At 29.2% G+C, this 19,806-nt stretch overlaps 2 protein-coding genes across 2 annotated transcripts; one reads left to right on the plus strand and one right to left on the minus strand.

The window, feature by feature from the left end:
• Window positions 1–1,897: 1,897 nt before the first annotated feature.
• LOC126554515 (uncharacterized) lies at window positions 1,898–4,573 on the plus strand. The gene is made up of 3 exons (XM_050209584.1): window positions 1,898–2,060; window positions 3,714–3,873; window positions 3,949–4,573. The coding sequence occupies exons 1-3, from the start codon at window positions 1,898–1,900 to the stop codon at window positions 4,571–4,573; spliced, it is 948 nt and encodes a 315-aa protein (XP_050065541.1).
• A 1,629-nt stretch (window positions 4,574–6,202) lies between these two features.
• On the minus strand, window positions 6,203–8,465 carry LOC126554516 (uncharacterized). Its single transcript, XM_050209585.1, has 4 exons — window positions 7,916–8,465; window positions 7,343–7,522; window positions 7,053–7,282; window positions 6,203–6,916 (listed from the first exon to the last, which is right to left on the minus strand). The coding sequence occupies exons 1-4, from the start codon at window positions 8,463–8,465 to the stop codon at window positions 6,203–6,205; spliced, it is 1,674 nt and encodes a 557-aa protein (XP_050065542.1).
• Window positions 8,466–19,806: the final 11,341 nt, after the last annotated feature.

A 19,806-nucleotide genomic window follows, 5' to 3' on the forward strand; every position in this document is an offset into this window, starting at 1 on the left:
TGCCATAAAAAACATACTACATGGAGCAAATATCTTCAGAAGATAGAGTTTTGGTTGAATAACACGATCAATAGTTCCACCGGATATACTCCATACGAGATACTTAGGGGACAAAAACAACCCCTGAATATCGATAAATTTATAGATTTCCCAACACAGCCAGTTAATAGTAGTCACAAAGTAATAATAGAACTCGCAAGAAAGAAAATGACAAAAATGGCGGAATATCGGAACCAATACAAGGACAAGGGAAAAAGGTTCATTGAATATAAGCCCAACCAATGGATATTAATCAGAGAACACAGATTATCAAATGCCGAAGACAAGGAAATATCTAAATTCTTCCTACTATATCGAGGTCCATATCGAATCACGGAGGTAAACAACAATAATACCATCACTATAGTCGACGAAACCGGATTGGAAAGCACACATAATATGAAAAACGTGAAACCATACACACCACCAGACCCAGGGAAAATTCCTGGCAAATCAATCTCCCAATAATATACATGTTTCATCTGTCTTATTTGTGGTGTCTGTGGAACTACCATGTAAATAATGTACATAGTCTATATCCTTTTTATATCCCTCCACAGAACAACAAATATGCAGGACTTCCGTATCAAAAAGAAACGGATTGCCCATATAGAAAAGAAAAATCAAGCCAAGCCAGGCAAGCCGAACCAAGTTTATAGAGAAAAGATGTCTCTACTATTTGGAAACGAACACTTGACGAGTGATGAGGAAGAGATGTCCCGTCCCCAACATCAAATTATTAATAAAATAGAAGTAAGTCCAGATCAGGAAAGAGCCATACAAAGAGCACACGCTCAACTACTACGCCTTCAGCAAGCTAAAATTACTAAGTATTCTCTCGAATCCAATTTTGAGATACCCGAGGAGATAACACCTATCAAGCTAGAGTCAAAACCCGAAATAATCATTCCTACCAATACGTCCACATCCGAAAAGAAGTTAACCCGAGAAGAAAAGAAGAAATTATGGTATCAGAAGAATAAGAAAAAGAAGAATCTGACCAACGACAAACCACACTAGAGTTTTTAATCTTATTTCATTCAACACAAAAAACAACATTACACTTTTGTGTATCACATTCAAGAAAATTAAAAAAGGGGACTGTAAAGGATATATGCCCCGACCTCTAGGGGTCAATCCAACAATTAAATACACGCGCGAACATTACACGACAACCAGACCAAACGCAACATAGAGCGCGTAATTGAACCACACCTTTCAACTGAGATAAATGTATTCAAATAATGCAAATTTCAACATGTTTTTCTCATATCAGCAAGCTATATAACATTAATATATCAATATATCGACTAGTAACACTTATTGGAACAGCAAAAGATTCACCATCACGAGCCAAAGTGCCAGGAAAACCGAAGTGCGCAATCGGTCATTCTAGACGTATGCCATTATCACATATAGGCATATAAGGGCGTCAAATGTGACAACACGGTACCTTCCAGTCTGCGGTATAGTCAAGCTATATGTATACGACGATATCTATTACGCTGAAAGACCCACTCCTGGCACCGTAGTCGGACGAATATTCCTGGCACCAATCAGTTGGAGTTAATATTCGTCCACTCGGAGTTAAGGTGTGATTCCTTAGGATGCGATTGTAGACGCGCGACTCGTGCGGCTGACGCAGTGCGACCGAAATTTCGGCCGCACGGTACTGGTTTGTCCATTTTCATATTGTTTAGTTTCCCTACAACCGCCGTAGCCGCGCGCGACAATCGCATACGACTGACGACGCGCGACTGCGACCGCTCTGGAGGCAGTCAAAACGCATCAGCCGCGCGACTGATGACCACTCAACTTTTTTTTCGATATTGTACGTTTTGCAATTTTTTTTAAAAAAATGTCCTCGAAAATTTCATTTTCTTTGGAAGAAAACACGGTTTTAGCTGAATGTGTAAGTCAACATCCATGCTTGTTCGACTTAAAACACCCAGAATATAAAGACCTACAGGTGAGGGAAAATGTTTGGAAGGAGATATCATCTGTTTTAAAAACAAAAAGTGGTAAGTGGTATTTTTTTTTTTTTTGCTAAATCAATTTATAATATATTTGTTATAATATTATAAAATAGGTAAATTGATTAAATTGATTTAAGCAGTATAAAATAATAAATGTTTAATTAACATTAAAATAAAATAATAATAATCATTTAATATCAATTAGTGAATAAAATAATGTCATTAACATAACTCGTATTAATATAATAATATGTACATTATAAAAACATAAGTAAAAATTAGTTGTCTTTTTTTTGTGTTTGGTGGTCTTGCCATGGAACAGCTCCTTCTTCGCTATTGAAAATTTTTTAAATTCATCTTACCAAAAATCCTTCAAAATTAGCATACCCACCTGATCGAACAAGAGCCATCATGTTTTGTGTAGGTGCAGTTTCATTATGGTCAAAATTATAATAATATTTAGAAGTATTTTCTATGTATCTACTCCTAAGTAGATTATGGAGGCAGCAAGCTGTTAGTACTAGGTGGTCAGTAGTTTCCGTTTTTAAAGCGATAGGAGTATAAAATACTCTAAATATTTGACTCAAGAGTCCAAAACTATTTTCCGCAGTTCTTCTTGCTCTAGACAAACGATAGTTAAAAATAGTTTTTTCGTAGTCTTTTCGAGCTTCTCCACGTGTGTATGGTCGCATCATATGTGTCTCCAGACGAAACGCTTCGTCCCCAACATGAACATATGGCAAAGTTTGACTCGAAGTAGGAAGTTTTTCATTTGGAGGAAAGTAATTTCCCTGTTTAATTAACATATACAAACTTGATCTTGAAAATATCCCACTATCGCCTTCTTTACCATACGAACCAATATCGACGTAAATAAATTTACAGTTTGCATCAACTATAGCTAGTAAAACAATAGAAAAAAAGTCTTTGTAGTTGAAAAATAATGTACCACTCTTTCCTGGACAAAATATTCGTATATGTTTCCCATCGATTGAACCTACACAATTGGGAAAATTCCATTTTTCCCAAAAATCACGAGCAATTTGAATCAAATCTTCTTTCGATGGAGATTTTAATAATATACCAGGCAATCGTAAGCTTAAACTTTTTAAGACCAACTGTATAATACGAGTTATATAACTCTGAGATATTCGAAATGCAAATCCTAAAGATCGTAATGATTCTCCTGTAGCCATATATCTGTTAAAATTAAAACAATCCATTAATTATATAATTACAGAATATATAAATATGAAGTAGTATTGCCATAAGATTGTCTGATTTACATTTTTTCCATATTATTCTACGGTCTAAATTTAAATATAGGTACACAAATAAATACTTGATTTTATAAAATATGAATATACGATGTATATCATGTAGGAAATTCCTAAATACAATTCATTGTATGACAAAAATAAATAATTAATTTTATAAATAATATACCTAGTATTAGGTATTACACTCACTAATCGAACATAATGCATGAAAGACAAAAATAAATATGACATTTTACATTTTATATGGAAAGTTTTCTTGTCTTGACGATAAACAATGTATATAAATAATATATATAAAAGGAAATTAACGTAATAATAAATTATGGAATAAGACAATAAAAATGTGTGTTTTTTTTTTTTTTTACTCGCACTGGATATTAATTTAGTTTTTCATCGACATTTTTTGGTTGTCGTATAGTTGATGATTGCAAAAAGCGTTGGCGTAACATAAAAGATACGTACAATAGAAAAAAAAGAAGCAGAAATTTGGGTACTGGATCAGCTGCAAAAAATAAGCCCACCAAGTGGCAGCTCGCTGATATTTTATCTTTCCTTGACGTGGCAGCTTATGAAAGACCGTAAGATATTTTTTCACCGAGCTTATCTAGCTAGGTGCAAAGGGATTGATAAATAATAAAAATTATTATTTACAGGAGTGTGTCTAACATATTATTAAATGAAGAAGATATAGACGAAGACGATCACACTGATGCTGCTAACGAAACAGAAATATTTAATGATAATATGCTGAGTGAAAAAAACGTTGAGGAAAATGAACCACAGCCATCATCTTTGATGCTTGAACATGAAACCACCAAACAAAAACTGACCGCTGATTCAAAAACAAACAAAAAAGTGAAGCGAAGTGATGCCTTAATAGAAGTTTTAAACAAAAGAAGCCAAGAAAGGAACAAGTTGATGGAAGAACTGACAAAAATTGAAGACGACGATCCTATCGACGCCTTTTTTAAAAGTATGGCGTTAACAGTAAAACAATTTTCTCCAGACTTAAAAGTAAAAGCAAAATTGGATATATTACGTATTGTTAGTGAACTAGAGCTAAAAAATAATCATCAAAAAGATAATATGCCAGCTTCTCAAGTTCCAACTCGGCCTTCTACAAGTTATGAATTTCCAAAATCTGTGCATCTTTGTCCTCCAGAAAACCGATTTGAAAATTCATACCTCGGTATAGGAGATTATTCCACATCAACATCATTAGATAGTGAATATACGGATCTATCCGGTGATTATTGGCCTCAATCATCAAATAATTGAGATTATACCAAACCAGTAATTTGTTTTTAATGTTGGTATTTTTAATATAATACAATAAGGTATTGATTTGTTTTGTTTATTTTATTATTTTGTATTGTTTTCGAAAATTTTTAAAAATTTAACTTTTGTTTAATTACATAAAAAAATGTTGTTTTTTGTTTATTTATTACATACATTAATATTTTTTGTTTTTATTTATTATTACAAGTTGTATGATGCGTTGTCATTAAAACATTATTTTTTTGTTTTGTATTTTTTAATTTTAATTATTTGTAGGAAATGTTATGAAGTGCATACATTTCCATAAATGTGATTATACATCATTTATATAACATGTTGTTTAAAAAAAAGGGTTTATTTCTGATGGAATAATAATTGAATCTTACCTTAATGTAATTGATAATTTTTCGGCTGGTGTAATGGGCTGTCTGACACGATTGCTAGGATTGGTTTTGATATCATCAACAATAATATTTAAAACATAATTAAATTGATCGTAACTCAATCGAAAAAATTCTCTAAATTTTTGTTCATCTTTAAACAAATGTTTTTCAATTAAAATGCTATAAAACCCTTCAATTTTTCTAGTGAGAAACAAATCGTGGGTTTTTTTCGTGTTATATATTTTAATGGCATGTTCGAGTATTGTTTCTTCTTCGTTGATCTCTTCTAAAAGAAGTAGTTTGATGAGCATTTTTTTTTTTTGACTTCGTAACATGTCTGGTTTTATAATAAAAAATATTTCACTAGTATGTATTACGTAGCACTTGTTAACTGATCACACGTGCTTGGACGAATGTTGGACTATCCGGCAGCCGAGCGTCTCGTGCGTCAACATTTGTATTGTAGGGAATCCGTCATTGAGCCGTGCGGCTGGTGCGGCCGAAATTTCGGTCGCACTGCGTCAGCCGCACGAGTCGCGCGTCTACAATCGCATCCTAAGGAATCACACCTTTAGTGGGTCCGACCAGTGAGCATAGTATACTGTTCGATACATATAGCAAGACACAATCGCCGCAACCAGCCGCCGCCACAACTAGCCGCAGCCGCCGCAACTAGCCGCAACCACTACTCACTGCCGCCGCAGCAACTAGCCGCCGCCGCAACCACTACTCACCGCCACCGCAGCAACTAGCCGCCGCCGCAGCAACAAGCCGCCACAGCAACTCGCCGTCGCCGCAACCACCACCCGCCGCTGCAACCAGTCGCAACAGACGCAACTATTATTGTCACCACTACCACAAGGCACTACTGTCATCCTTAGTTCTCATAACTGAAAATCCTCGTGAGTAATATTAGAAACCACCTATACTTTCATATTATATTCAAAACTATATTCAATTTATATTCAAATGTCATATTGTTATTATATTCAATTTATATTCATGTTTAATTATCTGTATTACTATATGATCATCTATATATGTTTTGTCGAAACAATAATATTTAATGATTATAAATACTAAGCAAATGTCTCATAATAAAGTATAAAAAATCATTACAAATATATCATTAAAAATTACAATTTTAATAAATACTTTATAATTAGATATTAGTTTTTTAAAAATATTATAATATTATACACATTAAAAAGTAAAAATACACTAAACACTGACGCTTATAGTTAGGTTATACAAAGTTTACTTTCCTTGCTTTATTTCTCGCAAATTCATTTATTATTTCATTGTAGTCCAAGTTTGAAGCTATGTCTTCTTCAATAGATAATATTGCAAGTGAAATTAGCCTTTCTTGAGTCATTGATGTCCTTAAATATGATTTTATGAGTTTTAACTTAGAAAAAGATCTTTCTGCACTGGCTACAGTTATTGGTATAGTTAGTAATATTCTATATGATACAGTAGCATTAGAAAATGGATTCTGAAGATCTTTTATAAACTGTAATACTTCGATAGACTTATTAATTTCTTCAGGTATCATTTGTCTGAGAATTTTTAATTCAAAAAAAAGTTCTGCGCCATCAATATCGTGTTTTTCACCATCCCTCAGAGAAATATCCAAATCAAAACAGCATTTCATTAAGTCATTTTCACTTATATTACGTAATTTTTCAGGAGAATATAAGAACCCTAACATATTAGAGTACTCCTCAAATTGTTGAAAACGTAACTCCATAGATTGTATAGCAGTATCTACAATTTGATAAAAATATTCAATTTTAAATTTTTCTTCTGGTGTCTTATTCAAGTTGATTGGTTCATCATCTTGTTCATAGGTAAATAATCGTTTTATTTTTCGAATCCTTGTCTCTTTAAACACAGGATTAATTTTTAAAATAGTTGCAATCTCTTTTGCATCAACTATTGCGGAGTAAATCCAGTATCTCTATAATTTTTCAAAAACTTTAGTAGACCTTTTAAACCGTTAACTGCGACATCCAAGTTCATATCACTTGACTGTAATATTTTGCTAACACTATTAACTGAAAGAAGAAGGTCATACCATATCACTACGCGCTCACAATAAATTCAAAATTTTCCAATTCATTTAACGCAAGTGATTCAGCTTCACTTTTTATAGTAGAATCATTTGTAGTTTCAGCTATTTCTAAAAGAGAATCTCTAATTAAGGCAGTATGATATCTTATAGGTTTTACGCTCTCAATTCTGCTTTCCCATCTAGTTTCTGATAATCGTTTAACTGTGCAATTAGGAATATTTTTTATTAAAATAGACCACCTAATAGGAGAACCTGAAAATATAGTATATATTCTATTCATTATACCAAAAAATGTCATCGCTTTTGAATTACATTTTGCCATATCTCCTAATAGCATATTTAGACTGTGACAAGCACATGGAGTGAAAAATGCTTTTGGATTTTTTTGAAGAATTTTGGCTTGTACTCCTTTATACTTGCCCTTCATGTTAGCACCGTTATCGTATCCCTGCCCTCTACAATCTTTTATATCTAAGCCAATTTTATCTAATTCTGAAAGAATAGTCAAACTAATATTTTCTACAGTCGATGAATGGATTTCTAAGAATTTGATAAAATGTTCTTCAATTTTAATTTTTTCAGAATGCATATTAACACAACGTAATACAATGGATAGCTGTTCTCTATGGCTTAAATCTGGTGTGCAATCAAGTATAATTGAATAATATTTTTCAGAACTTATTTTTTTGTAAATTGTATTAGATACAAAAGACGCCAACATATTAATAAATTCATTTTGTATGGATTTTCCTAAATAATGGTCATGTATTTCTTTTGATTGGATTCTACGAATATGTTCTATAATTATGGGGTTGAATTTTCCTAACATTTCTATAAGTCCAAGAAAATTGCCATTATTTGAAGTAAATAATGTGTCACTTTTACCACGAAAAGCAAGATTTCGTTCTGATAAATAATGTACAATATGAAGAATACGAGTTAAAACTGCCCTCCAATGTTCAGTTTCCTTTCTAATTAATACTAAATTTTGTTTATCAATTGTTATGTTTTTCTTCATTCTTATTTCACAACTAATCCATTTTTCAGTATTTAGTAAATGATTCTGAGAATTTTCATGACTTTTTATTCTCTCTGAAATGTGTTTCCAATCGTCCAGCCCATAATCTGCCAAACCACTACCACATGAATTTCCAAAAAGTTTACAGCAAAAACAATAGACAACATCTTTTTTCTTTGAATAAATTAACCATCTACGTTTAACTTTTTCGCCATTAGATAAAATTCTATTATAATGTTCAACTGTGAATTTTCTCTTTACTACATTATCACTAGATTTTATTGGAAAATCGTGATTGGTTATTTCAATTGGGCCTTTTTCGATAATTATATCTCTTTCTCTAACGCTTAAATTACTAGGCCATTCACCGGGATCTTCTAAATTTTGAAAAACTTCATCATTTGGTTTACTAGTCATTTTATTAAAATTTGAGTTATTAATAATACCTTGTTCATCATTTAAATTTTCACTAATATTTTTAGACATCTTGTTCGTTATCAAGACTTAAAACGGAATAATTTTCATTTTCATTCAAAAAGGAAGTACTAGTAGGAAGCAATGGGACATCAATGTTACATTGCAATTCTACTGTATTTGGATTATTTTCTTTTGAAGGTACTAAAAATTTTTGTAACGCACCAGTTTGACGTTTCATAAACTTTTCTTTTAATTTTTTTTTTTTTAATTGTTGACTACCAGATTCAAATTTTCTGAATTGATCTCGATCACGACCCATTATGGCGAAATTAACTGTTGAAACAGAAACGTAAAATATATAATAATACAGGTTTACCCCTCAAACATGCTCGTTTTATTTCAAATTTGATAAAAAAAACTAATAAATATAGAAAATTGTGTGTTACAATTAAATTAAATTTATGTACCTACTCATGTGTATAATATATACACATTACACATAATATTATTTATTATTTTATCGTAATATTACATTATTATTATAAGATACGTATTATAATTTATATAATAATTTAAATTTTTGTTTAAACTTATTTAGTCTGTCAATATTTTTTTATAAACCGTATTATTACGATGACACAAATTGATAATGAAAGAATATAATCGTAATTGTAAATTTCGGCATTTATGTCGATTTAGATACTTTTATAATTGGAGGCGCCGTGGAAGTAATGCGCAAGCGGTTCCCCCGGCGTCGTCGATCCCAAACGAAAAAAAAAATACTTCTATAATTTATATTAGGAATTAGGATTAACACGTAAATTATAATATGAAACATAAAATATTATTTCGTTATTGGGATTATACGCTATAGAGAATGAATCCACTAATGAGTTATAAAGCAAACAAACCATTATTATTTATTAGGTAATTTTAAGGTTAACGTTATACCTATAGAGGTTTTCGTTGTAAAGAGTTTCGTTGTAATTTATAAAGTTTTCCCTGTATTTGGTAAGAGTTTTAAGATTTTAGTACTATTATTTAGTATAATTTAATAATTATTACATTTATATAATATTACACATAATATATCAAATATCAATAAGAAAAAGTACTTACGAAATTACGAAATTAAGATTCGAACGAATGTGCCATGCAAAATGAACTACTTCCTAAATGCCAAATTAAATTTTTTCCGAGCGGCATATCGCTCAATATGTGAACTTTGGAACAGAAATAAGCCGGTTTTCGTGATATTGTCGTCACAATAACACGATAACAATATAATAAATTAATATTGTTTGAAATCGTTATCGTTGACAAAACGATTTCATTACAATATACGTATTACGTAGAATCGGAATCTCCTACACAAGTACATATTATTATATAATCAATAGACAATAATATAGTCTGTGGTATAACTAATGGTAATAAATAATAATAAAACTTATAACGACAACTGTTTCTTTGTTTATTTTAAATGTAATCTGTCCACAAAATTTATATCGTATTTTTTTTTCAATTTAAAAATTATAGTATAAAATAATGAATAATTTCATTAACGCGAGGCCCAAAATATCATACAAAAGCGCGAGGCCCGGGGCAGGGGCCCCGCTAGCCCCTGCCTAAGGCCGGCTCTGTTTAGATCATATACGATCTAAGAGATATTTAATATAATATAATATATAGGTAATTAACTATAGGTAGTAGATTTCCGTTTTATTTTTTTTAGTTATACGAAATAATAAGAATAAGAAAATAGAAAAAAAAATATTAGTTATAAAGAATATTTTGTATTTTCCGAGTTTTTGTTAGAAACTAAATAATGTGCTAAGAATTTTTGTCCGACTATAAAAACTGAATCCGGACTTTTTGTCAAACTTTTTTTAAAACGGACTTTTCTTCAGCGATTAATTTTAGTTAATTGCTGTATTCATAAAATGTACAATGTAAATACACACTACACAACTTGATAAACGAAAAAAATTATTCTCATACATGAGGAAATTCTTGACATAGGTACTAATATATATATTATATTATATATTATATTATATACGAATCCGATGATTGCAAAAACGTCATGAGTCAATTATTTAAAACTTTTGGATAATTGATAAAAACTGTATAGTATAATTAATATTTTTAAAAATAATTAGGTAATTTAAGAAAAAGTACTTATTAAAATATATCATACACCTACTATAATACTACTACACCTATAAAGTCGGTTTTTTCACTCAAAAACACATGATATGACTATTATAGTAGGTATATACGTTTTTTACTAATATCTCAATTTCAAAAAAAAAAAAATATATGACTCGTGACGTTTCTAAAAAACATCGATTCACAAATTTTTTACTGAGCATAATATTCAGTTTAGCATTTGAAAATTATTAAGAGCATAAACTTATAATAATTTGTATAAATCTATAGTTATAAATAATTTATAAAAAAACATAATATGGAGACCAAATTATAATTATAATTTGATTTTTGTGTAGTATTATCAAGCTTTAAATACCAACGCAAACTGATATTACAATTAAGCAAGCTCCACTACTATAGGCTACAATATTATTAAAACAGAAGAAGAGGCCCAAACAATATACAAATAATAATATTAAATAAATTTCATTCAAAATCAAAGTATGGATCTAAAACATGATATATCTTTCGGATCACCTCCCGTAAACATACCACTGCACCTATGTAGTATGTACCAACCTACTATACTCTATTCCATCTAAGAATGAACCCCTTTCGCGCACACAGACTGAGCCGCCGTTTATCGTCTGACCCCCTAGGCGGTGGCTATGCGTTCTGTGATTGGAAGATAATCATCGTCGATCGTCGGCGCCGGTGCTGCTGCCGTGTATACAGAGAGTCATAAAAGCAGCTCCATGTCCCCGGCACCCCCACCTCAAATTTTTGAAATTCGAATTGACCCATTCTTTTGTGCTTCGTTTGTGCTTTTAATCCCAGCGTTTGTGCTTTCGCCGTTACCGAGATATCGAACTTTTCAAGTGGGGGTGCCGGAGACATGCTCAGCACCCCCACCTCAAATTTTTGAAATTCGAATTGACCCATTCTTTTGTGCTTCGTTTGTGCTTGTTTGTGCTTTTAATCCCAGCGTTTGTGCTTTCACCGTTACCGAGATGTCGAACTTTCCAAGTAAGGGTAGATTATTGGAGGTTAAATTAGTAGATGAAAAAATTTCGGAGTCGTGGGTAGTTGTGGGTGGGTAGGTTAGTGGTTGTAAGAGGCCGGGGTCTAGCAGGATCGTTCTGACTAACCCCCGACCCGCAGTGATTGGTCTAACCACCCCCCCAGAATTAATTAAAAAAACCTGAGCCGTCGCGGGACGCCTGACAGATGTGAAACATCAAAAATTTTCTTTTTGTAGTTTATAAAATTATTTACAAAGATTTCAATATTATGCTACCTATTGACTGCAAATACATTACAATTTCTATTGTGTATGTGTGTAGCCGTGTAGGTAGTTTTCAAAGATACCTATTGGGTAAAAATATATTTGCATACCTATGGTTGTGAATTTTGTTCATTTTCATTAAAAATCATTTTTGATAGTTGTAGCTAGGCCCAGATTTATATGCTCTAACACCTTAGAAATATACATTTATGCTCATACTTTGTAGAAATAAACCTTTTAAAATAATAAATAATTTATGCAAAATAAATTAATTCGTTTAAAAAAAATAAAAATGTATTTTATTATAATAAGTTATAGTACTACAGTTACAAATCACAAATACAAAATTAACATATTTGGCCCATAATGTATTTAAAATTAACATTCAAAAAAAAAAAAAAAAAACAATATTAAAGTTTATACATATAGGCAGGTACCTTCCTAATTAATATTTTGACTTTTTACAATTATCAAACATTATAACTTACATATAATAATAGCCAATAATATACAGTTACGTTTTTTTCTTGTAATATTTCCCCCCTACTTTATTATTATCTCCACGTAGATATACAGACCTATAACATTGAAATATAATAGATCTGAAATGTTTACTGGGTTATGCATAGTACAGCATCATATATTGTTCTGTATTAAATATATATCATAATTTAATATACCTAATAAATTATTATATCAAATATAGTTTTTCTATTTATTTAATATAGGTAATTAGAATACTATTATATTATTGTAGATATAGTCAAAAAACATCAATTTTTAGCAACATATAATTGAACGCTACCTACTTCTTAATTGTAGGATAGGTATATTTATTATAAAATCCAGATTAATATTATAATCATTAACCATTAATTTTCAGTTTAATAAGTTTTACTATAATATATGTTTAAGAAAATGTATTTAAATCAATCCACAAAATTGTGTTTACGTTGAGCAATAGATATATATTATTTTACCTACTGGCCACTAGGTAATTAAATATAAATTATAATTTAATTTTAGACAGTTTTTAAAAAACTCAGTTTAAAATATTAATTCAACTTACCGGCTACCAAATTAATAATAACTAATAAGTAATAACAATATAAAATATCCAGACTGACAAACCGTCACCGTTACCAAACACCATTGAATACTTTTGGAATTCATGTTAGAATTTATTTTTAGGGCCAAGCGCCCTATATTTTTTTAATAATTATAGTTATTCAATAATAAAAAACAATTACTATTATGGAAGTCAATTCTCAAAAGTGAAGTATATTTTAGTAGATCGTGACCAAAATTAATATGATCAAAATTGTGAAGTGTGTAAATTGATAAAAAAAAAAGCGACATAGTAACTTAGAAAAAAATATTATCCATATTGTTTGTATGTATTATCGTCAAATCTTTTATCAATGATCTAATACAAGCAATACTATAATAATTTAACATTCTATTTTTATTTTAACCATATTTTTATATTCCAGTTGGCATTATAGTGTACGTTACCGGTGATATTAGCATACGTGCTGTAGATATTTTATTGGTTTTTCCTAATTTTGACGGAGCGTCGTCGTCTAGACCGTCTATTATCATCATCTATTGTTTAAGACAACTATTTTAGGCTGTACTGTACATTTTATTACAAATAATACATACACATTAGTCATTACTCATTACTATAGTCTGTTCTAGTGTTCTCGTTGGAATTCAACTGTGATCTGATGTTTCTGATTTTTAGTTTACTCATATGTTTAATTATTATTAATTTTTAAGTGGATTTTTTTTCCGTGATACGTCCTAGATTTCAAATTCAACTCACTGCCATTTATAATGGTAAGTACCTATGATTTGCATATAAGTATTAAGTATTAAGCAGCAGCTGCGGATTGGCTAAATATTTCGGCCCGAGAAATTACCGTATGACCGGTCCACCATCAAATTAATAATAATTTTCCATAAAAACAAATTTATTTTTCTAGTCATTGTCTTATTTATTTCATAATACATATTATATTTTATTTTATATAATATATGGGCATATGTAATTCGCGCCAAAAAAAAAAAAAAAAATATATATATATATATAAATTATATGTCATTTTCGCCACATCAAAAAATTTATTTTGGTAATTTGCGCCACTTTGTACGTATTATTATTACATTATATATAACGTATATTATTACGTTTGTAATTTGAGCCAAATACTATCAAATAAAAAGGAATTATGTAATCTATGCCATCGTGTACCTACTAAAATTGTAATTTGTGCTATTGTTCACCTTATTAAAATTGTAACTAGCGCCACTAATAATATAATTAGAAATTAAATGTATATAAGTAAAACAAACTCCATGATGTACATTAAATAAGGAAATTTTCGTTTAGTACCTACCTAATAAGACATAAAAATCAGTCATGCTATATTTATAAATAAATGTATATAGTAAAACGAACTCCATGTATATTAAATAAGTAATTAGTAAATTTTAGTTTAGTAATAAAACATAAAAAAATCAGTCATGTTATAATTTATTATAAATAAATGTATATAAGTAATAATATAGGTAACATATAATTTTTGAAATAAAATACCTAGCTACTTATTTTTTTTTATACTTATTAATGACGAAACTAAGCCTTTTCTGTCAATTTTATTTAGTTGATAAGTTGAATATTGTTGAAAGTGTGGCGCAAATTACATATTCCATTTCGTTTTCTTTCGTGGTGCAAAATACCAAAATTAATTTTTATAGGTATGTGGTGCAAAATACATGTTATCATTTTATATTTTGGCGCAAATTAAATACGTACTTAAATGTACCTATACGTTAAGTGTCGATAACATTTTTTGGCTCAATCAAAATACTTGAAAATTTAATACAAAGTTCCTCATAAGTTATTCTTATAGTGATTAAAAAATTATATGAATACATAGGCACAATTTTTTTTTATTAGCATTTGAAGCATAATTTTTTTTTACCTCTATTTCAAACTATAAATACCTGTTTAATACAGTGAATTTTCTAGTTCGGTTGCTTGTAGATTTACAATGAATTGCTTAGAAATTAAAAACAATTTTCTTTTTTTTTTGTAACAGGAAAGTATTTTAACCTTCACTGCTAATAGTTAGGTTAGGTAAGGTTATAATTAATTATAATTAGTATTAACTATTTTAAATTTATATTTGTAAATTAAAACAACTCATCTTATTTTATTTTAATTTATTAATAAATGATAATAACAAAAAATAAAAAAAAAAATTAATATCCTAACATTTATAAATTCGTTCTATTATTTTTTATTTATTTATTTATTTATTAAGGTTTTAACTTTTAAATTATAAATTAAACTATTTATCTTAAAATTAAAAAAAAAAAGGTTTATGACTATCGGTGGTGTAGCTGAGGATCCCCTTGGAATTTTTTATTAGGTAATAAATAATATAATAATATTTGCATTAGTGATATTTAATAGTTTGGAATGTTTTTCATTTTTAAATAGCCCCATCCGAGATTAAACTCCAGCTACGCAACTGATTACTAACAATAAAAATTCCAATTAAAAATATTTTTAATAAAATAGCTACTGTGTTTTAAAGTAAGTATTTAAAATTTATAATGTTAAATGTATTTATTAATAAAAAAAAAAAAAAATCCCTACTCATAATTTCTATCAAATTATAATATAATACTAAAAATGCCATCAAATTGACTATTTTTAGGTAATAAATCATCATGCCTAAAACTTCAAAAATAGATGTGGATAAATTAATAGAAGTAATTAAAAAATTCCAAATTTTAAATGAAGACACCAATAAAATTAAAGGACCCGGTCAAAGTTGTTAGGCTCGTATTCAAAATGGAATGGATAATACAGTAACAGCCAAATACATTTATACCATTGTATTACAAAATAGGTTTGGAATATTAGATAAATTAGGTTTAAACGAGAAGTTGAAACAAAATTCATCAAATAATTCTCCTAATAATTCAAAAGCCGATTTAATTTCTTCTGAAGAAGACAACTGCATATATTCGTCAGGTGGAGAAGATATTGAAGATATTTTAAATTTTAATATAACTCTTTCTCCTCAAGAATGGATCGATATAAAAGAAGAAAAACCAGTCAAGTATAAACGTTCTGATGGGAAAAATTTCAATCGATCTTATGAAATATTAAAACCACACAAATGGACAAATGTTATAAATGAACATTTCTATGAACAGACAAAATTACCATGTTGCGTTGCATATAAACATGCAAAAATAAATACTGAAGGGCAAATTTACTTAAAGATAATTGGAAGTTGTATTATGTGTTTAAGTAATTTAAAAGGTATAGTAGAACATACACCAGAAGAAAATTCAAGAGTTGTTATTACGTGTACAATTAAGGGACATTTCCAAAACTGCTTAAGTGAAAGAAAAGAAGAGTTACTGGGAACCAACGAGAAATGTTTTTAGATAAATTAATGAATTGTAATATGTCTGCTGCCTATTTACAAAGATTGGAAGCAAAACAAAAAATGAACTATGGTGATAAAGAGCCTAGTAGCATACCTACATTGAATGCATTACGTGTGATGAAGTATAAGGAACAGAAGAATAATCAAGTACACAACGATCCAATTTTAGGAGTTTCTTTAATGAAGGGTATGTTACCATATAATACTATATTTCATGATATTGGTTATGACAGATTCTATTTACATTACTGGTCATCTTCTGAAGTCAATTCATACAGAAATTATAGTAAACGTACACAAATACCTACCATTTGTATAGATGCTACAGGTGCATTGGTAAAAAAAGTTACATTAATTAATGGGAGGGAAACTGGACAGATATTTTTATACCAAATAGGTGTTAATGATTTTGAAAATAGTTGTCAGTTTTCAGTTGCACACATGCTCTCTGAACGGCATGACCACAATAGTATTGGTCATTGGCTTACAGAATGGTGTAAAAACAGTATTGCTCCTCCAAAAATAGTTGTAACTGATCAATCTCTGGCTCTGATGATGGCAGTAGTAAAGACATTTACGCAATATTCAACATTAAATAAATACATAAGTGTATGTTCAGATCTGATTATGAAGAAAGACATTGAAATACCTTCCTGCATGCTTAGAAATGACTTTAATCATATTATGCATTTAATCAGTTCTTGGTCGGAGTTTAAATCAACAACGGTTAGAATAAAAAACTTTTATATGCGTTCCATATGTTTAATTATTGTTAGTATGGACTTTGAAGATGTTAAAAATGTATTAAAACATGTTTTTACAGTAGCACTTCATGAAACTGATGGACAAAATTACAAAAATGAACCTACAGCATGTGAAAATTCAAAAAAATACTTAAAACAACGTATTGCAACTCATGAAACCGAATTTGATGAAGCTATTAATGTTATAAAAGATTTAAATGAATCTAATGAAATCGATTTACAGATTAACAACTTACCAAATACATCTATTTTTGAAGAAATTAAATATATTTATAACAATTGCATTGAAAGCTCTAATAATATATCAAATAACTCCGGTGATCGGGATAACATGCAATTTTGTCCAGGAATTGCAAAAAAGTTATTTAATTTCTGTAAGTTGATACCTTGTTGGTCTTCATTAATGGTTCCTATTTTTAAATATGGTGGTACAACAGAAAGTTCTTCTACTTCAGAAAGTTTATTTAAAGACCTAAAAACAGTAGTTTTTAAACACAAAACGCTACCATTAAGACTTGATGATTTTCTAAAAATTCATATTAATTCAATAATTGGATCAACAAATATATTAGCAAGCAAAAGAAAATATGAACATCAATCACTATCTAATGACAGCCTGCATTCACAAAAAGAAACATTAGAAGAACATCAAGTTGAAGATAGTTTAATGCTCAACCAAATACCTAATTTGAAAATTAATGAACAGTACCAGTCACCTACTAAGAAGATTTTTGATATCAAAGAACCAGAGTTTCCATATTATGATGATCAAGAGGTTGTTGAAAATTGGAAAGGTTTGGGATATGATGTGGGAAAAAAAAAGAAAAAGGGAACATATTTAGACAAGGACCCAACTGTTTTGATCTACAATGACACAAGTAAGACGAAAAGTAGAGTTATAGGAATCTTAAGAAATGGAAATTTTGCTGATTTAAAAAACATTATTATTGACGGACAACCTTATAGTGTTACAAATACATGTACATTTGACAGCATAGTTCATATTATTTGTACATCGTATACTGATAGTACATCATATTCAACATGGATTAATGCAAATAATAATTACAAGTTCTTTGGCTTAATAGAGAAGTTAATAAGAGACGGTGTTAATACACAGACATATAAAAAAAGAGCTAATATTTTGAAGGATATAATGGTAGATTATAAGATACCCAAGAATGTTGGAGGTATTATGGTTTTAGATGCATCATGTACAGCACACTACTTACTTAACAAATTATTCCAAAATTATCCATCCCTTCAAGAGCAAAAAAATTGTAAAAAATGCAACTTTGATGAAACAATATCACATCCAATAATGAATGCATATTTACCTACTGAAAATTTAAATTTTATGTTAGATATTTTAAAAAGTTCATATGAAGAAAATAAGTTTACATGTACTAATTGTAAACAAACCGTGACAAAAACAGTAATAGCAAGTGAACACCTAATAATAGAGCCAATACTGCCTACCAATATAAAGAAATTTAATAATGATGCCTCCGTAAAATTAAGTGAAATACCTAGTATACTTCATATTTTTGAAAAAATATACTTTCTCAGAGGACTCATTTGTTTTATAGCACCACCAAGCATGCATAAAGATGCAATTGGACATTATGTATCATTTAATTGGCGAAATACAAACAATAATTGGGAAAGATATGATGATTTGCTTAACTCTGTTCGAAATGTCAGACCGTCTACAATGGTCCACAACTGTCAGTTCATAATATATACATTATGAGGGATGAAGATAAGTACCTATTACATTAAAATAGTAATAATAATAATAATAGGTATATTAATATCACAGTTATAATTTTAAGTTTATGATGTTTTTCAAATATTTTATAGTAAGTTTAATTATTTTTTTTTAGTATTGCAAGTTTGCCAAATTGTATTGTTTATTATAAAATATATATATATATATATTTATTTCATTATTTTTTAAATTTTCTATTGGTACCTAACCTATTATAAATATGAGTATCGATATGTACGTTAAAATGTTTTATTGTCTGTTTCATTACTTTTAAATGACCAATACGTTGAAAAATAAAATATCATAACTATATTGAGTAACATATAGGTACCTATTTTGTTATTTTTTTTTAATAAATAAATGTTTGATTAAACATTCTGTGTTCATATTTTATTTTTAATACTAAAATGTATAATATTTTATATTATAAGTCATATAACACATAAATCGAAATTAATTACCTACTATGTAGGTAGTAACTAGTAGGTACTATTACTATATTAGGTAGGTACAATACTTTTTATATATATTAGAGGTAATTAAATTACTCAAGAACTCAAAAACTCAATTCCACTGTGAGTAGCTTGTATTGGTGATTATATATTTAATTAAGCACACAAATCATACAACTACATGTGATGATGTACACTTGTACCTATACTATGTAGGTACAGAACTGTTTATCAACAGCGTTATGAATGTCAGAATATACCTACTACTACACATACTATGTTGAATATTAGTGTTGATAGGTAAGATAGCTACTATAGTATTATAAGTTGACCATATTGGACCATATTGGTAATTCAATCTTTAATTAAGCACACAAATTCTGTAACTATTATAAGAATTAAGTTAAATTAATAAATATTATCAATGTCATAGTCACAGC

This window comes from Aphis gossypii, unplaced genomic scaffold (assembly GCF_020184175.1).
Source record: "Aphis gossypii isolate Hap1 unplaced genomic scaffold, ASM2018417v2 Contig00531, whole genome shotgun sequence".
In the NCBI taxonomy this organism is placed as follows: domain Eukaryota; kingdom Metazoa; phylum Arthropoda; class Insecta; order Hemiptera; family Aphididae; genus Aphis; species Aphis gossypii.